This window comes from Mesocricetus auratus, unplaced genomic scaffold (genome assembly GCF_017639785.1).
Source record: "Mesocricetus auratus isolate SY011 unplaced genomic scaffold, BCM_Maur_2.0 Super-Scaffold_100676, whole genome shotgun sequence".
In the NCBI taxonomy this organism is placed as follows: Eukaryota; Metazoa; Chordata; class Mammalia; order Rodentia; family Cricetidae; genus Mesocricetus; species Mesocricetus auratus.
In genome coordinates, this window is record NW_024429266.1 from 46,649,048 (window position 1) to 46,669,650 (window position 20,603).

At 35.6% G+C, this 20,603-nt stretch overlaps 1 protein-coding gene across 1 annotated transcript in view; it reads left to right on the plus strand.

Moving 5' to 3' along the window:
* Window positions 1-20,603, plus strand: part of Cdc73 (cell division cycle 73) — a 109,059-nt gene that overhangs the window by 85,220 nt on the left and 3,236 nt on the right. Inside the window, exons 14-17 of the mRNA XM_005073452.4 lie at window positions 10,616-10,777; window positions 12,543-12,643; window positions 18,291-18,432; window positions 19,253-20,603. The exon at window positions 19,253-20,603 is cut by the window's right edge and continues 3,236 nt beyond it. Coding sequence (XP_005073509.1) covers window positions 10,616-10,777; window positions 12,543-12,643; window positions 18,291-18,432; window positions 19,253-19,289 — 442 coding nt within the window. The 3' untranslated portion in view covers window positions 19,290-20,603. The remainder of the gene's footprint in view (window positions 1-10,615; window positions 10,778-12,542; window positions 12,644-18,290; window positions 18,433-19,252) is intronic.

The following is a 20,603-nucleotide window of genomic DNA, read 5'->3' on the forward strand; positions in this document are numbered from 1 at the left end:
ATTCAGGCCAGCTGTTTCTGTGGGTTTCCTTACCCTGGTCTTGACCCGTTTGCTCATCACTTCTCCCTCTCTGCAACTGGATTCCAGGAATTCAGCTCAGTGTTTAGATGTGGGTGTCTGCTTCTGCTTCCATCAGCTACGGGGGTGAAGACTCTAGGATGCCATATAAGGTAGTAATCAATCTCATTATTGCAGAAGGGCATTTAAGGTAGCCTCTCCACTATTGCTTATAGTGTGGGTCATCCTTGTAGATCTCTGGACATTTCTCTAGTGCCATATTTCTCTTTAAACCTATGATGTCTCCCTCTATTATGGCATCTCTTTTCTTGCTCTCCTCTATTCTTCCCCCTGCTCCCTCATGTCCTCTCTCCCCTCCTCTGCTCCGCTTCCCTTTCTCCTAACTCCCTCTCCCCTCCTCCCATGTTCCCAATTAGCTCAGGAGATCTTGTCATGTATGTCCCTCTTAGGGTCCTCCTTGTTTCCTAGCTTCTCTGGCAGTGTGGATTGTAGGCTGGTACTCATTTGTTCTATGTCTAAAATCCATATGTGAGTGAGTACATACCATGTTTGTCTTTTTGTGACTGGGTTACCTCACTCAGGATTGCTTCTTCTATTGCCATCCATTTGCCTGCAAATTTCAAAATTCCATTGTTTTTTTCTGCTGAGTAGTACTCCATTGTGCATATGTATCACATTTTCTCTATCCACTCTTCAGTTGAGGAGCATCTAGGTTGCTTCCAGGTTCTGGCTATTACAAATAATGCTGCCATGAACATGGTTGAACAGATGTCCTTGTTGTACGAATGTGCATCCTTTTGGATATATGCCTAAGAGTGGAATTGCTGGATTTTGTGGTAGACTGATTCCCATTTTCCTGAATAACCTCCATACTGGTTTCCAAAGTGACTGTACAAATTTGTATTCCCACCAGCACTGGAGGAGTGTTCCCCTTTCTCCACATCCTCTCTAGCTTAAATTGCCATTGGTGATTTTGATTTTAGCCATTCTGCCAGGAGTAACATGATATCTCAGAGTTGTTTTGAGTTGCATTTCCCTGATGGCTAAGAATGTTGAGTACTTTCTTATATATTTTCCACCTATTTTAGATTCCTCCATTGAGAATTCTCTATTTAGTTCTAATACCCCACTTTTTATTTGAATCATTTGATGTTTTGGAGACTAGCTTCTTGAGATCTTTGTATATCTTGGAGATCAGCCCTCTGTCAGATATGGGGTTGATGAAGATCTTTTCCTATTCTGTGGGCTGCCATTCTGTCTTGTTGACTGTGTCCTTTGTCTTACAGAAGCTTCTCAGTTTCAGGAGGTCCCATTTATTAATTGTCAGTCTCAGTGTCTGTGCTACTAGTGTTAGATTCAGGAAGCGGTCTCCTATACCAGTTCATTCAAGGGTACCTCCCACTTTCTCTTCTGAGAGGTTCAGTGTGGCTGGATTTATGTTGAGGTCTTTGATGCATTTGAACTTAATTTTGTGCATGGTGATAGATTTATGGATCTATCTGCCGTCTTCTACATGCCAGCACCCAGTTATGCCAGCACCATTTGTTGAAAATGGGTTTTTTCCATTTGTCAAAAATCAGGTGTTCGAGGTGTGTGGGTCAATATCAGGGTTTTCATTTTGATTCTATTGGTCTTCCTGTCTATTTTTGTGCCAATACCAAGCTGTTTTCATACTATTTGTGAGTGTTATTTCTTTTTGTTCTAGAGCTTTCAAATGTAACGCTTAAGTTACTAATATGAGATTTCTCCATTTTGTATAAGCACTTAGTGCCATGAACTTGCCATGCAGCTCATAATATCCTTTCTATAAGAGAATGCAACACATCTTTGCATCATTAAAATAAATGTTCTGCAATATAAACAAATGTAACACATCTTAAAATAATATTTCAGAACAGAAAGGGTAGGTGGAAAAGAACTCAGCCGAGTCTGAGAGTGAGGAGGAGATTGTAATGGAGGACAGGAAGTGAAAATCATCTGAGTTACAGCCAGGTATGGCCACTGATGGGGAGTCCCAGGTAGAAAATATTTGTGAGGATTGGTGGGTGACAGAAAGGGATGGAGATGGGATAGAAGGGAAGATTCATGTGTAGTTATTGATCAAGAATTACTTATTTTGGGAGAATTTTGTCTAACAGAATGCTGAAATAAAAGTTTTCCAAAAAATTGATAATCTTAATTATCTGGATTTTGTAGAGCAGTGTTTTTTTTTTTCTCTTAAAATTTAACTATTTCACTCAGTCTTTTTTATTTTCTATTCATTTTACATGACAACCACAGTTACCCCTTCCTACCCTCCTCTCCCCACCTCCCGCCTCCTCAGAAAGGGTCAGGCCTCCCATGGGGAGTCATCAAAGCCTGGCACATTCAATTGCTCCATGTTCAAGCACCCCCAAAATCAGGGCAACCTACTATATAGAATGGGCTTCAAAAAGCCGGCGTACGTGTTGTGGCTAGTTCCTGGTCCCACTGCCAGGTTTCCCAAAACAGACGAGGTCACAAGACTGTCACCCACATGCAGAGGGCCTGGTTTGAGATCAATTCTCCACTGTTCATTAACGTAATATATATACCACATTGTTAGAACTTTAATTTTATAGCATGAATTTTATATTTCATTTATTACACACACACACACACACACACACACACACACACACACACACACACACACACACACACACAATTAGTGTTCCGGGTGTACATTAATCAGTTAAGGAACCAATATATTCGAACTGTCCTTGAGGAAAAAGTGCAGACTATGTCATTAAATATTTTCCAGTTTATCTATGAATAGATTCTTCTCTTTGGGAAACATCAACAATAAAAGATATCAATCTTTATATGACTGGTACTGTTTGGTGCCTAAATTAAGAGGTTAAAATTTAATGGTAGCTTAGAGGTTGCTCTATTTATTGAACTTGTTCATTCAAGAAGCAACTAACACACCAATGCTTATGTAGATAAATCCAAAATTGAACTTTCTATGGAAGCTCACATGATAGTGATAGTAATTTATCAAAAGTCACTGTTTGCAACTGATAAAATTTTTTCTAACAATTAATTTAAAAAGTTAGTTTCAGTTTCATAGTTATGCTCTATTGTTAGTACAGTAAAAATACAATGTTTTTTTATATTTTACAAACACGAGTGTTGTCCTGATAGATTCAGAATCAAATTAGACCCATTAGTTATCAACCACTAAACACCTTGCCTATCCCTTCTCATATTTTATGTGGTATAAGTAAGGATGTAGGTTTTCTTAAATGAAAATAGCTAAAACTTGTTTTCTACAAGTTTGCTATCCAGAAAGGATATAGAATACATCTAGTTTGATCCACTCTTTTTCTTGAGTGAAACTGCAGAGCTACATAACAGCCATAAAGTCTAAAAGTGCTGGTTTTAGAGAAATTAAGTCAGGTCTTCTTACCAGTTTAGACACCTAATCTTAGAAGATGGGATTTAGGAGCTGGTTCTGTGACTAAAGAGTGTGTACCACTCTTACAGAGGGCCTAAGTTGGTTCTGAGCACCCTTGCTGGTCAGCTCACAACTCCTGGAAGTCCAACTCCAGGGGTCTAGCCTCCTCTTCTCGGCTCTATGTACACTTGAACTCATGTGCATGTAACTCAAACCCACACAGCAAAACATAATCAACTCAAAATTTTAAAAGGAGAGTTTGAGTTTTAGTTTTGACCTTGTAATTTGACAGTGACCATCAAGAAAAAAGTGACTGCTGTACAAAGGCAGTACTATAAATATTACTTTGGTTCAAATTTGAATAGACTTGATATAATTGAAATTGTAAAAAGCATATACAAATTAGTTTCTATGTTAGTCAATTTTTCATCATAGCATCTCTGAAAAAATAATCTAAAATAAACAACTTGAGAAAGAAAGATTGTTTTGTCTTACTGTTTGAGAAAGTTTAGTTCATAGATGCTTGGCTTCATTCTAAATAATCAGGAGATCATGAGAGAAGGAGCCTGTGGGGGAATGTATCTCCTTTAGACCTTCTAATTAATATGTAAATATAGTCTTTCCATCATTGGCAGTCTGAAATAGCACAGGGCCGCTGTTTTCTTTTAGTTTTTGAATTTCTAGAGTTCTCAACTAGTTTTGGATTCTTCAGAGACCTGGGTTTGTTATATTTTATAGCCAATACTCTGGATGTACTGTTTTAATCTAAACATTTGGTATTGTAAATGAAGAAAAAGAATGTGGGGGATAGGAAAGTAGACTTGACCTAAAATTCAGCAGTGTGTGTGTGTGAGTGTGTTCATGCTGTTTTATGAGTTCAAGAGTAATGTGTATTTATCTCAATTTTTCAATTTCTTGTTTAAGATAAGATTTAGATTGTATTTCCTATGAGGCTGTCTTGTGCTTGATCTTGGAAGTTTTTAATTACTCTTTGTATTTTTGAATGTAGTGATCTTTAAAGTTCCGTCTAACTCATTTTACATGGTATTTTATCTTAATATGCTGTTAAATCTAGTATTTATAGTTTGAACTTTTTTATGTCTTTAGTCTCGTGACAGAGAAGCCAGTTAAATGGCCTACTCTTTTAGGATAGATTGGACCTATTTTTTTCTCCCAAATTGAAAACATTTCCCTCATTGTTTAATGACTCATTGCAGTTGATGTTGCCCTTATTGAGTTGGCTAGAGGCTTCACCATGTAATTAAAACCTCCTTGACACAGTTATGGTACTGACTGCAACCCATAGTTCAAATTAGCATAGATTGTTTCATTTTATATAAAACTAAGGATTCTTCTTGTAGTCATTCACTGATAAGTAAAACAGAAACTAGAACTCAGCGTTTAACATTCTAACTTTTAGCACTTCTAACAAAATGAAGCTAACATTATAGAAGTGTCAAAAACGTGTGACTTTTGTCAACATAATTGAGAGAAGGTTGGTGTGACTATACGATTATTTAGAGTAGAGTGCTTTCTATGGAAAGTGTTGTTCTGGCCATGATGGAATTCTCAGAAGGCCGAGTTAGTTCCAATAGCTTGTGCAAGGGAGCAGTCACAAGATATATACGTATAGGGTACCACTTGCAGTCACTAAATGGTCTTCCACATATACCTATAAGGAAACTACTTGGGCCTGGGCAATAACTGCTGGAAATGAAAATAGGCAGGGCAACCTTTGAAACTTATACTTAATGATAGTTCTTGTTCTCAACAACTGCTAATTAGTGCAAAGTATGGTGGTACATTTGCATTGGAAAACAATGCACATTTCTTTCCCTTCTTCCTTCATTGAAAGTGATTTCTCCTTGTCACTTAACCTCCCTTTGATGAGTCAGGTACCAGTGAGATAGTGGTCTCAAGAAAATCTGCTGTGATTCTTTTAAAGGTCATTGATAATTTATCTGCTGTATTTGTATGTGGAAATCTTTTTGCTTCATCCTTCTTAGATTAAGCCTATGGATTATTCTTTATTTCTCAAAGGATTTTTTTTTCCCTGTTGAGCTTTGAGCTTCTCGTGAATGTGGAAGTATTTCAGGAAAGATTAGCCAAGTCAGCACCTGGAGCATTTTCAGTCTGTACAACTTTAATTCTCAATTTGAGGTTTTGAACATACACATGATGTTTTTCTAAATGTCAATGCTGTTTCAAGATATTTTGGTTGTCAGGATAGGGGTAAAGGTTTGGGACAGGGAAATTTAGGAGAATGAGTTTGTTTCTAACGCACCCTTTCGGTGAGTTTAACCATAGAGAGTCCCAGTGTATGAGGAAAGACATGCTTATTAGATTCCCTGCTATGAGCAGAATTTGGGCTTTGCTTATTTTTGTAAAAGCTCAGTAAATGTGAAAGCAAAGCTTATAGTTAATTGCTTTGAAGATTTTTTTTTCTCCAAGTACAGACTATTTTGAGTCCCCCCCCCCCTACTTTTGAGTTTCCTCTTTGGTTAGTGTTGGTCCAAAAATTCTCTACCTTTTGCTCTCTAGGACAGAGAGCTGCCTCTAAGATTTTTTTTTGTAGACTTTATTAACACTTTTTAGGGTTTTTTTTGTTTTGACACATTCCCACTTACTTAAGGATTCTGACGTATCATGCTAGAAACAGAAAAATAAGTTTTTAAAAGTAATAATTTGCTAACTTATACCACTGTTCTTAAACTTAAAGATGTCTATAAAATATAATTGTCATAATTCTTGCCTGGAAGTGAGAGCACACAGGAATGTTATACAATACCATGGTAGAGTAATAAGGCAGGAAAGGTTTATAATGCCTCCTCAAAAGTTTGAGGATAGTCTATCATGATGGGGAAGGTTGTTTTAGTTTGCCTTGATTAAAAAAAAAAAACTGTCCAAAACCAACGTACATACGTAAAGAAAGGGTTTATTTGTCTTACTTATCCTAATCATATTCCACTGGGAGGGGAAGTGAGGGTAGGAAGGCAGGGTGGTGGGTATGTGAAGGCAGAAATTGAAGCAGAGTCATGGAAGAGTGCTGCTTACTGGCTTGTTCTCTGTGGGGCTTTCAGCAAACTTTTTTATATGACCCGGGACCACATGCACAGGAGTGTCACCATCCCCGTTGGTCTGGACCTTCCACATCAATCATTAACCAAGAAAATGTCCGCACAGGCTTGCCCACAGGCCATATGATAGATGTATTTTCACAATTGAGGTTTCCTCTTTCTGGATAACTCTATCTTATGTCAAATTGACCAAACAAACAACAGCAACAACAAAGCAAACAAACTTAAGCTAGCAGAGAAATCTTGGCCCAGGAACATGAGTCATCTCATCAGAGTTGAAGTGAAGTCAGGAAGCAGAGAGGGATGCTATTTGTATTTTCCTTTTCATTCACTTGGGCCCCAGCCCATGGAATGGTGGTTATCCCACAGTTAGTGGGGACCTTCCCACCCCAATTTAATTTGTCTTTGCTTTCTGTTGCAGCGTTAAACACCATGAACAAAACCAGCTTCGAGAGGGAAGGACTCATTTTATCTTTAAAGTTACAGTTCATCATTGAGAGAACTTGGGATAGAAACACAGGCAGGGCAGGAACTTAAGCAGATACCATGGAAGAATGCTGTTAGTGGCTTAGTCCACAGCTTCTGCTCAGCTAGTTTTCTTACATAGCCCACGATCCTCTGTCTAGATATTGTATTGCCCTATTACATCAGTTAGCAAGTCAGACATGCCAACAGGCCAGACTGATTAGGCAGGCAGTCCTCAGTTGAGACTCCCTCAGATAACTCAGGGTTGTGTACAGTTGAAAACTGAAGTTAAATGGGAGATAACCCAATCTAACAAACTTGCTGGGTGGCTTGTCTTTTAGGTCATTCTAGATCTGTTCATTGAAGGTCAGCATTAACCATGACAAATCTCAAATAACATGGTTTTATCTAAATAATTTTTTCAGATTGCTTTTTCACTTTGTCCAATATTCAAAGATGTGCTGTGAGCAGCACACAGGTTGAGGTAAGCATCATGTCTGAGTGACAGTTGAGAGATGGTAAATTGCTATTTCTTAAAAAAAGTCAGTTGTGAATTACTAATGTAATACCACTTTAAGATAAATTCTTAGTGAGATAAACATAGATTTAGTATTAAATACTTCATTTCTAGGAACACATTTAAAGCTTGATAGATGAAGAAATAAATATTTTTCCCTCATATTTAGCTGTCTGATGTACTGTTCCTCCAGATGCTGTCAACTCGACAGCATCTAGAATCACCTAGGTAACAGACCTCTGGCCATGCCTGTGAAGGATTGTCTACATAGATTATTTGAGATGGGAAGACCAGTGAATCTTTGGACAGCACTATTCCACAGGCTGGGATCCTATAGTAGATATATGAAAAAAGTGAACTGTGAGGGCATTCATTGCTTTCTGCTTCCTGACTGTAGTTGCAATGTGATCAGCTTCCTCAGGCTCCTGCTGCCAAAATTTCCCAGCCATGAGGGACCGACTGGGCCCTTGAACTCTTCTTTCTTTAAGTTTTGTCAAGAGAGAGAGAGGGGGGTGGCAGGTAAGACTGGGACTAGTTAAGATGAGAACTCTGCACTCAGTAATAGGATTAATGCTGTTGCAGTTCAAGCTTCTTTCTCTCTTTACTGTGAGAATATGGGGTGCAGGGGGGAGGCTGAACCACTAAGTAGATCCTTCTTCCCTGGGTTTGAGGTGTGTCAGTATCTTGATGTTTGACCTTAACTTGTAGAAATAAAAGTTTTATAAGCCACCTTGTCATGTTTTTATTATAACACCTCAAAAATTCAGCCACCATTACCAAGAACAAATCATTTTCAGTACTGTGTAATGATAGATTCCACTCAGCAGTAAGAGAACAAACTACTGATTGTGTTCCTACATTATGGATGAATCTTAGAAACACTTGATTGAAGAAGCCAGCTACAAAGGATTATGTCCTGTATGGCTTTATGTATACAAATATGGCAAAAACCAATGTATGCTGATGGGAATGTAAAATGATTGAGAGAAGAGTGATGGGAATTAACTGATTCAAGGTGCATAAGACATCTAAATGGATTATCACATTATATTTTTATGAGCATGCTCTGGGTACAAATTAAAAGTTTTTCAAATTTAATTATTTGTAAATGTTATCCCAATGTTTATATTCCACCTTGTGAGAGGAATAGTTGCTAACTTACATTGTTGTAATTATTTTCAAGGCTCTATACAGATGGTATCTAACAGCACCTGTAGTGTAGATAAAGCTCTGCTGCTTTTTGTTCTTGACATATAAATGAAGCATTTTCTGTCATAACCTCAAACATTATAGTTAGGAGAAACAGTCACTTCCAGGAGAGGGATAATGGTTTTGAGTTAATTGGCAGTTACTGTTTTTGTTTCCCTTAGTTGTATGATAGAATATGTTTCCTAGTCCTTAGTGTCCCTTAGGTTTAATGACCTTCAGTAAGATGAACAGGTGACATATTAATCTCAGTGAACTTCAGAAGTGCTTATAATGTTTATTATGTTATTAATTGACCAAGGGCCGGAAGTAGTTTGAAATAAGGCGCTGCTGCTTCTTAACAGAGGAGCTCTGCTCTTCTTCTTCTTCTTCTTCTTCTTCTTCTTCTTCTTCTTCTTCTTCTTCTTCTTCTTCTTCTTCTTCTTCTTCTTCTTCTTCTTCTTCTTCTTCATCTTTCTTCTTCTTCTTTTTTTTAGCTCTGCTCTTCTTAAAATAAGAAATACCTTGACACAAGCAAACATTAAGATGCTAGAACACATGAAAAAATTAGTTATATTTAAAACTCTGGACTGTGTGAGTTGTTCTGAACGTCAATAAAATTGAAACAACCACTATGGAAGCATTCAGTTTCTACATAACTCTTATTTATTAGGAAACAGGTTGAGTTGGGTATGTAATAACTTGTATTAATTGTGTATTATCATTTGCAAGTGCAGTGATTGTATTTCCTGATCTAATTGACCGTGTGTTTGGATTTTATTTATTTTAAAAATTAGAATGTTTATAAATGCTTAAGTATCAGGTACTCTTTTAGTGCTTTGACCGAATACTTGACAAAAGAGACTTGGGTTCCTTTTGTCTCACAGTGGGAGGGTGTGGTAAAAAGCCCTGACAGCAGAAGAGTAAGGCAGCTTAAGGTCACACTGTATCTGATTCAGGAAACAGAGAGAAAGAAATGCTGGGGTTATGCTAGTTTCATTTTATTGAGCCACATGCCCCAACACATGGAATAATCCAGGTGGACCTCCTTCAGTTAAACTTTTCTGAATTCCCTTCAGAGACACACCCAAAGGAGTGTTTTCATATCATTCTAAATCCAGTCGCCAGTTAACATGCTAGCCATTATAGCTTGGAAAACACTACCAGATTCTAGAATATAGTGTCTTTTTCACAGTGTTAGGTATTTTATAGTATATCTTCTGTGAAAAGGATACAGTGGAAAATTGAGCCACAGAGTTATGTAAATATTGCTATATGATAGTATTTATGTGTTTATTAGAACAGATTATTGATATATGTTGATTTTCCTATTTTAGAATATTAAATAGTTTGCCACCTTTCTAATTTTTCTGAAATATAAAAGTGTAGAAGTTTTTTTAAAATATTTTGTGAAATTTGGTATAAGTTGAATCTCCCAGTGTATAATCCTATCCAAGCACAGAAATACCTTCCTTTAAAACGACTTTTTGATTTATCATCATGCTTTCTTGTAATTAATAGCATTTGAGAAATAAAATTAGTGTTATAACTACTGAGTGCTTACTAGTGAATACACATTATTTATATGTGGACATAGGGTACACGTGAAATACTGCTTCTTTTTGGTATACAAAGTCAAGACTAGCCAGCAGTGGTGACACATGCCTCTAATTCCAGTACTAGGGAGGTGGAGGTAAGCTGGTTTGAGGCCCTCCTGCTCTGCATTCCTAGTTCCAGGATAGACAAGGCTATGCAGAAACCCTGCCTTGAAAACCAAGATCAAAACAAAACAGAAAGAAAAGACCCATACTCTTCCAACTCTTGAGATGTACACATAAAGGCAAACATCTTAGCTTGAAATATTAACATTTCAAAAATTATTTGAAAATATATTTTTCTAGTTTCATTATATTGTGTATCTTTACTTTTTCAAAGGTTTGTTCCATCAGATGAAAAGAAGAAACAAGGTTGTCAACGAGAAAATGAAACACTAATACAGAGAAGAAAAGATCAGATGCAACCAGGGGGCACAGCAATTAGTGTCACAGTACCTTATAGAGTAGTAGACCAGCCCCTGAAACTTATGCCTCAGGACTGGTAAGATACCCCCTCCCCATTCTCTCAGCATTAACGTTTTGTTTGCATCTAAAAGGTTTTTTAATATTTATTTTGTGTGTATGAGTATGCTATGGTATGAATGCAGGGGTTACAGGACAACTGCAGGAGTTGGTTTTTCTCTTTCTACCATGCATGTTCTGCATCAAACTGCAGTTGTCAGGTTTGGTAGCAAGCACGTTTACCTGCTGAGCTATCTTGCCTGCCCATATTTTAAATGATACAAACAAATATCATACTTTATAATGGAATCTAAATAGAAATTATCTTGGAAAATTTATTAATGCATATGAAAATGTATACCAATAATACTGACATTCTAGTAATATGTTTCTCTCATAAATATTATATGGTATAAGTGACATCTTATTTAGTAGTGTGCTCTACTCGTTTTGGAAAGTTTGGGGTATATTTTCCACAGAAAGAAAAGTTTTTGCTTATGATTTAATTTTAGCCTCAGAAACTTTGAGATGCATAGGAATTTTATGGTTGCTGTTTTCCTCATTGACTTTGCTAGTTGTCACTGTGTGGGGGTTGTGTGTATATGTCTGTTGAAGCAAGGCCTCTCTCCAATTTGGGCTTGAACTCACAGTAGTCCTTTTGCTTTAGCCTCCTGAAAACTGATTATGGGCATTAATTCCACACCTGGCTTACTGTAGGTCTTGAACAGAGTACTGGTTAATTGTTTTGATAGATGTATAGAACTTTTGTCTAAGGCAGTGATTATTAATGTGTGGTATGAAGATCTTTGGGCATCAATCATCAAGACCTTTTAAAGAGCTACTTATTTCCTTAGTAATATTTGAGTGATTATTCTCTTGATAGATCAGTTCTTAAATGGAACTTTTCTATCCAGTACCCAAGATTAATCATTATTCTCCTTCCTTCATTCCCTCCCCCCCTTTCTCTTTGCCTTCTGTTTAGTGGACTGTTCTTTAACATAGCCATATATTTGTCTCCTCATCTGAAAATGGGGTATTCACCTCACCAGAGTGCTTTGAAGATGAAATGTATTAACATGGTTAATTTATAATGTGCTTAAAACAATGCTGTCACTTAGCAAATACTTTAGTCAGTGTTACTAATGGTTAGTAACCATCATTCTTAACTAGAATTTTTAACTAAACACTATGCAATTTTAACTAAATATTGTGCAAAATAATGATATATGGGGACTTAGAAAGAGACTTGTTCTTTCTTGGAAAACTAGTTTGTATAGCTGAAAAAAATGAGTTGCTTTAAAACCAAACTAACAATTATGGTAAATAAAATAGTTGTCTCATACTCAGATTTCTTCCTAAGGAACCAGAGGATTTGAAAAGAAGTCTTGGAGTTTTATAAAGTGACTGGAAAATTCTTATAATTTAGTATTTTAATTAAATTTAAATATTTAAATGTACTTGAATTTCTAGTAACTTCCATTTAAAATCAGTTTGTTCAATTAATAAATCATCTACTGATCTGCATTCCAGACTGTGAGTTAGACTCTTTACTTAAGGGAAGAAAAAGGGATTACAAAGATGACCTGAAACTATTGTTTGCACCTGTCTTCAGAAGACTTATGTAGGGATCAGGGCCATTAAGGTTTATATCCTACCATCATACTAAAATGTCAAGTCAGCTATGTTTGTCTCACCAAGAGGACTGCTGGGAAGACTGTCACCTGAGTAATTATGAGAGTTTGCAATAGGTAAAGCTCAAGTTTGAGGTATTCTGATCTCTTCCACTTCCTCTTTTCTGCTTGTAGGGATCGGGTTGTGGCTGTTTTTGTTCAAGGTCCTGCTTGGCAGTTCAAAGGATGGCCATGGCTTCTACCTGATGGATCACCAGTTGACATATTTGCTAAAAGTAAGATTCTCTCTCCATATGTTTATTGCTTATTCAATATAGAATTAGTTTTTAAAAGAAAGAGTCACATGTAAGTCATCCTGAATATGAATGTAACAAAGGATTGCCATTAACTACCATACAATACTAACCTTTAACCACCTGTGAGGTATTTTTAAAGCCTTTTGTACATTAATATATGAGTGTTGCCTGCATGTTACATTGCTAAATATTTTAGGTTATTAACATTATTAATAATTCAATATGCCTGTACATATTTATTAAGATTGATAACTAGCTCTATGTAATGTAGATTATATAAATTAATGCTTTTTCACTGATGTTTCTATGTCTGCATATACCAAGCAATACCTAAGTTTTATATAGGTTGACTTTTACTGTATATCAGCAATGACTTAAAATGTCCAGGCATTTATCAGCTACTTTTCTTCTTCATTCAGTTCTCTCAGCTCAAGTGTTCTACCTTTGGAGTGTTCTTAATAGTGCTTGTTTCTTGGCAACTTCTAATTTTTATATCTTTTTATCGGAAGTCTTGCCTGGCAAGATTGCAAGTACCACAGTAGGAGCAGCCCATTTCTGCTTTATTCATTCGTTCACCTTTGTGTTCTCAACAAAAGACTGCCAGATACAAGGAGATCTTCAATAAGTATCCTATGAATGAATTATTTCATATGTAGTAAATCACCTGTTGAGCATACATTGGTATAAATTGATACAGTAGATTAGTCTATTAGGTGGAAGGGATGATCCAGCTATGACTTAGTTGACACACCCAATTAAAATATTAATGTTAATAAAGTTAATTAAAATTTATTAATTAATAAAAATAATTAAAAAGGTATTTAATCAGTAACAACTTATTTTGAATATAAATTACAATATTATGCAGTCCAGATATTTTAGCAGCCCATTTTTATTCGTAATGCCATTCTGTCCTAAAATTAAAATTTTAATAATTTGTTTTTTTTTAAAACCTCAGTCTGCTTATAAAGATAAGTTGCGGTATTGCTGATATTATGATAACTTTTTATGTCATTTCTGGGGAATGCATAGAGTTGACGCATAGAAAGTTAAATATATGGAGAGAATGGCAATGTGTTAATGAATGCAAGTACCTGTTTTCGTGGTTTTTCTTTTTTAAAATCTTTCCTTGTTAATTATCATTTAAGGATGATTAGGTTATCCTTAAGGTAAAAAGACTCTGAATTTTATTAGGGGTATAATGCGTTTATTTCAGTTGTTGAGATTATTGTTCTCCCAAGGTAAATAAGGATGCTGAGAATTTAACAGTAATCAATGATTTTATTCTGCACATTATTCTTTGTCTTCATTGTTGCTTTCATACTGGCTCCTTTTTGGCAGTGGTTAGAAATGTTTGCCTTCATATTTAAATGAATCACAAAACCAAACTATGTACTTGATATCACACCCTGTTTTTTTTAACTACTCTGTGAAAGAATTATCTCTACAAACTTTGTGCTCAGTTCTCAAGCCACTATAGCTTGGCTCTTTCACTAAATTGTTTTTCTATACCTTCCAGTATTAGATAGCTTTTACCTCCTATCAGAATTGTACTGTGTTGACTCATTTCTTGCTTTGTAAAATGCTTGTTTTCAAGTACTGGACTTCATTTGGTCTTAAAGTTTTTTGTTTGGTTTTGGTTTTGACAGTTCTTTCAGCTATACATTTTAAGTTATCATTTCTCTTTAAATTCTGAATACCCTCTTAAGGAAATCTTACATTTTCAATTGTTTTGTTTTGTTTTTTTGAGATAGGGTTTCTCTGTGTAATAGCTTTGGCTGTCCTGGGACTCATTCTGTAGACCAGGATGACCTTCAGCTCATGTAGATCTGACTGTCTCTGTCTCCTGAGTGCTGGAACTAAAGGCATATATTCCATAATGCCCAGCTCACATTTCTGATTTTTTTCTCTCCCCACTTTATAAAAATGTCTTTTATCTCAACATTGTAGGACTGTGTGTCTTACTAACTGATAAATACTTGGTAATGCTCTGTAGGAATATGACACTCCATTCCAAGAGACACCAGTTAATTGATTTACTCTCTTCACCCTTTTTATCTCCGGCTTAGTTGTTTTGTTTTTGTTTTTGTGATTTGCCTAAACTAGAATTTTATTGTCTTTAGCTCTTAGTGCTTGTCCTAGTTTTTTCTTTTTTTGTGTTCCTATAATAAAATACCTCAATAAAAAGCAGTTTAGAGGGAAAATATATTTATGTCATGTTATAATTTAGGCTCCAGTTCATTGTCATAGGGAGGACAACACAGAACCTTCATAGTAGAGAGCAGAGAGAAACGAATGCATTCATGCTTGCTTATGCTCACCACAGGTTTCTTTATGCTTATGCAGTTTAGGACTTGTGGCCCAGGGAATGGTGCTGCCCATAGTGGGCTGGTTCTTTGCACGTCAGTTAACCATAGACTTACAGGCCAACCCAGGGTGGAAAATCCCTCATTAAGACTCTCCTGAGGTGATTCTAGTTTGTTTCAAGTTGATAAATTAACCATTACAGTACTTTTCTCAGCTTTTACGTAGTAGAGAATTTAATTACTTGTGTAGCATAAGAGAAACCAGGAAGTTTGGGCAGTATTTTATGAACTATAAGTAAAAAGTAACTTAATATTTCATAATTGTGATATAATCAATTTTAGCAAAAATATTAGATACTGAATTATATAGTTTCCAAATAAAATCCTTTAAAAAGTATAATAAATTTTAATTTATAGCTTAATATTTTATGTGTGAGTAGCTGTATACATTTGTTGATGAAAATTGTCCCCCATCCCCCCACTAGAATGCTCTGGAGTGAATCCTTGACTTTGCATGCTAAGGCAAGCATTGTATCTTCAGCTCTCAAGATTTTAAAGATTATTTTATTTTTTTACATTTATTTGTGTTTTGCCCGCATTTTTATATGTGTGCCTTCTACCCATGGAGGCCAGAAGGGGGTATTGTGTTCCCTGCAGCAGGAGTTTACTGGTGTTTATGAGTTGCCCTGTAGGTACTGGGAATAGAACCCAGGTCCTCTGGAAGAATAGCAAGTGTTCTTAACCACCATGCCATCTCTAGCATTATTCCTCAGAGATTTTTTTAAATGATAGTTTCTTCAAATTCTTGCTGGTTACTATTAAATTTTTAGAATCTCTACAGTATCTTCTCTTCATCATGGTATTCCATTAGTGTATCTGTTTATCAAAAGGATACCATTTTGTTCCCTCCTGAAAAGTTTCGCAAAGTTTATGAATTTTTGCCTAAAGATGGTGTTATTCTGAGGCACATGAATTATTTTGCATTCATTGTGTCACTACATAATGTTTTTTGTTTTTAGTTGAAGAAGCTTAGAAAATGTAGGTTTTTCTGAGTCATAAATACATTTTTTGTTAATGTGCTGGCATGTTTGCTTTGCATTATTGGTACCTGCAATAGAACCAGGACAGCCATGGCTACACAAAGAAACCCTGCCCCCCAAAACTGAAATAAATAAGGTTCCCCCCATTTTGTTAATTATTTATTTTCTTTCTTACTATGCTACTAAGTTTAAAAAGTCTAGATTAGAAGTAAATAACTAAAAATTATTAATTATTAAAGAATTCATAGCATACAAATAATTTTAAATGTAAATCATTGTATTTAAAGCTTTTAATTTTTAATATGTATTTAGTGGAGATGCATGCATGTGTTCAGGTGAGTATATGCATATGTATGCGTGAATGTATTTGTAAATGGAGTTTGGCACCAAGTATTTTAATCTTTACTCTTGTTAGTGTGTATGTGTGCCAGAGAAAAAATGAGACTGAATATATGTGTATGTGTATGGTATGGAGAGACAAAGAATTGGTATGTGTGTGTTCGTTCGCGTGTGCACACAGAGTCTGTGACTCATTTCATGAAGTCAGACAGCTTTCCCTAGAGAGTAAAGAATAGGTTTTTTTTTTTCCTTCCACTGAGTGTTCTGGGGATCAAACTCAGTTGTTAAGCCTTTGCAGCAAGTGCCTCTAACAGCTGAGTCATCATGCCAGCCATGCTTTAGTTTTTTGAGACAAGGTTTCTTCTCATTGAAGCAACCTTTAGTTCATCATTGTGACTAATCTGGCCGGCCAATGAGCTTCAGGGATCTATCTGCCTTTCCTCTGTACTCCAGACACAAAGCCCAAATTTTTATGTGAGTGTGAGCGATACTAACTCAGGTCCCCAGGCTCATGTGACAGGCTGTTTACTGACTGAGCCATCACCCAGCCCTTCAAATGTAGTGTAAGCAGCCCATTAAAGCAAAGCAGCTAACATTAGAAAAATAAAGGTTGTCGTAAGCAGAACGAAAGTATTTAGAAATGTTAATGTGTATTTCATGCAGCAATTTCACAGTTTTATTTGTTTTTCGAGACAGGGTTTCTCTGTTTACACGTGGCTGTCCTGGAACTTGCTTTGTAGACCAGGCTGGGCTCAAACTCAGAGATTCTTCTGCCTCTGCCTGCTGGGTGCTGGTATTAAAGGTGTGTGATTCCACCTTCCAGCTATAAATGCAGAAAGTTAAAAAAAAAACCTGTTTACTTATAATATATTTTGAAAATGGGTTTTTCTTTTCTTTGTTTTCAAGAAAGTGCTTCTTTGTGCAACAGCTCTGGCTGTCCTAGAACTCACTCTGTAGACTAGGCTGGCCTCATCCCACAGAGATTTACCTGCCTCTGCCTCCCAAGCGCTGCGATTAAAGGTGTGTGTACTATACCCTGCTGAAAATGGGTCATTTCAAGTATAACACAGAATTCCTTAGTGAATTGTTTTAATTAAGTGTGCAGTTGTAAAATTTAGTTTTTAAGGAAAATAGTTTTTAGTAATTTTTATGTACCTTTCATTTATTCATTTTAATTTTATTTGAAGAACTGAGCCTTGATTAGTTATTAATGTCACAAACCAGTGTGTAAGGTAGACATGGTGTCTCTCTCATGTCTGTAAGCCTAGCATTTGAAAAGCTGAGGTGGGAAGATGGCTAGCTGTGAATTTGCAGTCAGAGATCTTGTCTCAAGAAAAACAAAACAAAACAAAAATGCCAATATGCAATGAAATAAGCAGTCTACAAGGTTACAATCATAGTAAATTTTTAGTCACTTGTTTTCTCTTTAGGAAACCCTGACACCAGGTGATGATGGTGATAATAACAGTTGTGTAGTTTAAAAACAAACAAACAAAACCACAAAAATCTAAGTGAAACAACATTTTATATATGTGTTTACCAAACAAAGAGCCTTTCATCATACACTAAGTGATGTATATCTAGAAATAAGCATATTGTACTGCCCTTCCTATACTGTAATTGAGCTGTCTTTTTCTTACTATTATTCATTGAATCATGAATTTTATTTTACCTTATTTGGTATTTCAGTCTCTAGTAGCTAACTTGTATCCACCTTCACTGTTTGTTTGACCCTAAGTGTTTTTGATGGTACCATATGCTTAACAGTTGTTTCACAGGTTGTAATGTTAATGTAGCTTCAGTTGGTAGTAGAAAGATAAGAACTTTTGTTTGTTTTGGTATTTATGTTTATACATACTTTCTTTCCAGAAAGTGTTTCCATACTTTTTGCCTTAGTTTTAATAAGAATGTTATTTTTTTTCCTCCCTGTTCCCCATGTAGTTAAAGCTTTCCATCTCAAGTATGATGAAGTTCGTCTAGATCCAAATGTTCAAAAATGGGATGTAACAGTATTAGAACTCAGCTATCATAAGCGTCATTTGGATAGACCAGTTTTCTTACGTTTCTGGGAAACATTGGATAGGTAATTGTGTTTCTAAAATATACTCATACATGCTTTATTTGAGTGATTTTTATCAGAATTTAAAATCTTCAAAGTTATGATATAGTTTGTAATTCTTTGCTTTGAATATTGTCTGATTTGATGCCAACATAATAATTCATGATTGACAAATAGATTGATTTATTGACTTAATATGTAGAGTTTAGAGTCTGATAGAAGGCACATTAAACTCTGTGTGAGAAGACAAAGATTTTGTGGTCTTGCTCTCATGAACTGTGTAACTTTCTGAACTTCATTTTCTACCGGCTCAGGGCTCCTGGAGTCAGGTGACCTCTGAGTCTCCCCCCTGAAAGCTTGTGAAAGAATTTAGTTTTTATATTTATTTGAATTACTAAAATGGAGTCGTTAAGTCCTTTAAAAATAACTTCTGTAATTTATAAATATAAGAAGAGTGAATTATCATAATACTTTGAGCTCAGTTGTCATTCGTTGTGTTCCCTGAAAATTATCTTGTTTGGTATGTCTCACTGAATTGTGTCAGCTTTCTGAAAGTCATGAGGTAACTCTATGGATATAACTGATAGTGTGTAAAGACAGACATACTTCCAGTAAGCTCTTGGGTTATAGAATTTAATGAGAATTTTTTTTGCATACTATTTTTTAAGAAGCCACAGAATCTAGTTTTCAGTGTTTTGTCCCTTAGTGATTTTTAAGTTACAAAAAAGAAGTTACCCCTTTTTACATGTAGTACGCTTAAAATTTTAAAATTTGTGTTGTCATCATAATCCCTTGTTATATTTTCATATTGTCATCATAATCCATTATTCTATTTCCCCTCCAGGTACATGGTAAAGCATAAATCCCATTTGAGATTCTGAATCTTATGATTTCTCCTTTTCTGAAAACTTGGTTTAAGAAGCATGGATATAGCTTGATCTACAGACTGAGACCCAAGCTTTATGAATTCATCAAGAACTTAACAAATGAAGAAGGCCACAGAGCAGTCTTTTTTAAGACCTTGTTTGATGCTGTGTGCTTCGAAGGGGCATTGCCTCCCATCCATACAAGCAAACTTTTTTGGCTTACAACTATTTTTTTAATATTAGCCTTCTAGTCTGTAATGGAAATTGTATATTTTGATAGAAGCTTTTTCTCTATTGGTTAAAATTAGCATTACTTAAATTTTGTTTCTTTAGAAATAAATACAGGTTATAAATGTGTGTATATTTAGAAGTTATTAGGCTCTTTAAGCCATCTTGCTTCTGATTTTTCATTGCTCTATGATTCCTTTTACTGGAAAATACTGTCATGAATGGTTTTAAATTTTAGACTCTAGAACTTCAAAGCCCCATCAAAGGGAAGTAACTATTAAATCAGTTAAAAGTCAGCCTGTGTGTATACTATGTCTATACTAACTCATGTTTAAAAAAGGAATAATGAAAAATCAAGAACAAGTCTTCAGTTTCAGTTGAATTCAGCCTTTTCAAGATTTCTTTTGTAAATGAATACATTTAATGAATGTACATTCTCTTTGTTGACTTTGATGATTTTAAACTTAAAGTGATATATTTCTATCTGGGATATGTTTCCACTTGAAAAGAAATCTCAAAAACAAAGATTAAAGTGTAATAGGCTGTGGTGATTTTTACTTGGGAAGCTAAAGTATGATTTTGGGGACTGAGTATGTATCAGCCTAGTTACAGCATAACTTGAACTTCTAAGTTTGCTTTTGATTCTTATACGCTATAGGATTTTGAGTCTTCTATTTGTACACGTGTCACCTTGGGGCTTCTTATCTTCAATTTTCCCTAAATATCGATAAATTCCCAGACACCAAAGAACACATTTGCTTACGTGTCTGAACAGAACCAAGATAAAAACACTGGTATTTTTATGTGTGTGCTCGATGTGGTATAAAATATAAAACCTATATTTTAACTTAGTAAAATATTTTACTATTTCTCTACTTTAGACAAAATGTTGCATCCAAGCTACAATGAATGGCCATGCTCCTTGAGTCTTGGTTTTATGTTTTACTACTAAAAAGGAGTGTTTATTCCTTGAAACCGTGGGTGCTTTTCTTTCCTCTTCTCTTCTCTTCTCTTCTCTTCTCTTCTCTTCTCTTCTCTTCTCTTCTCTTCTCTTCTCTTCTCTTCTCTTCTCTCGTCTCCTCTCGTCTCCTCTCGTCTCCT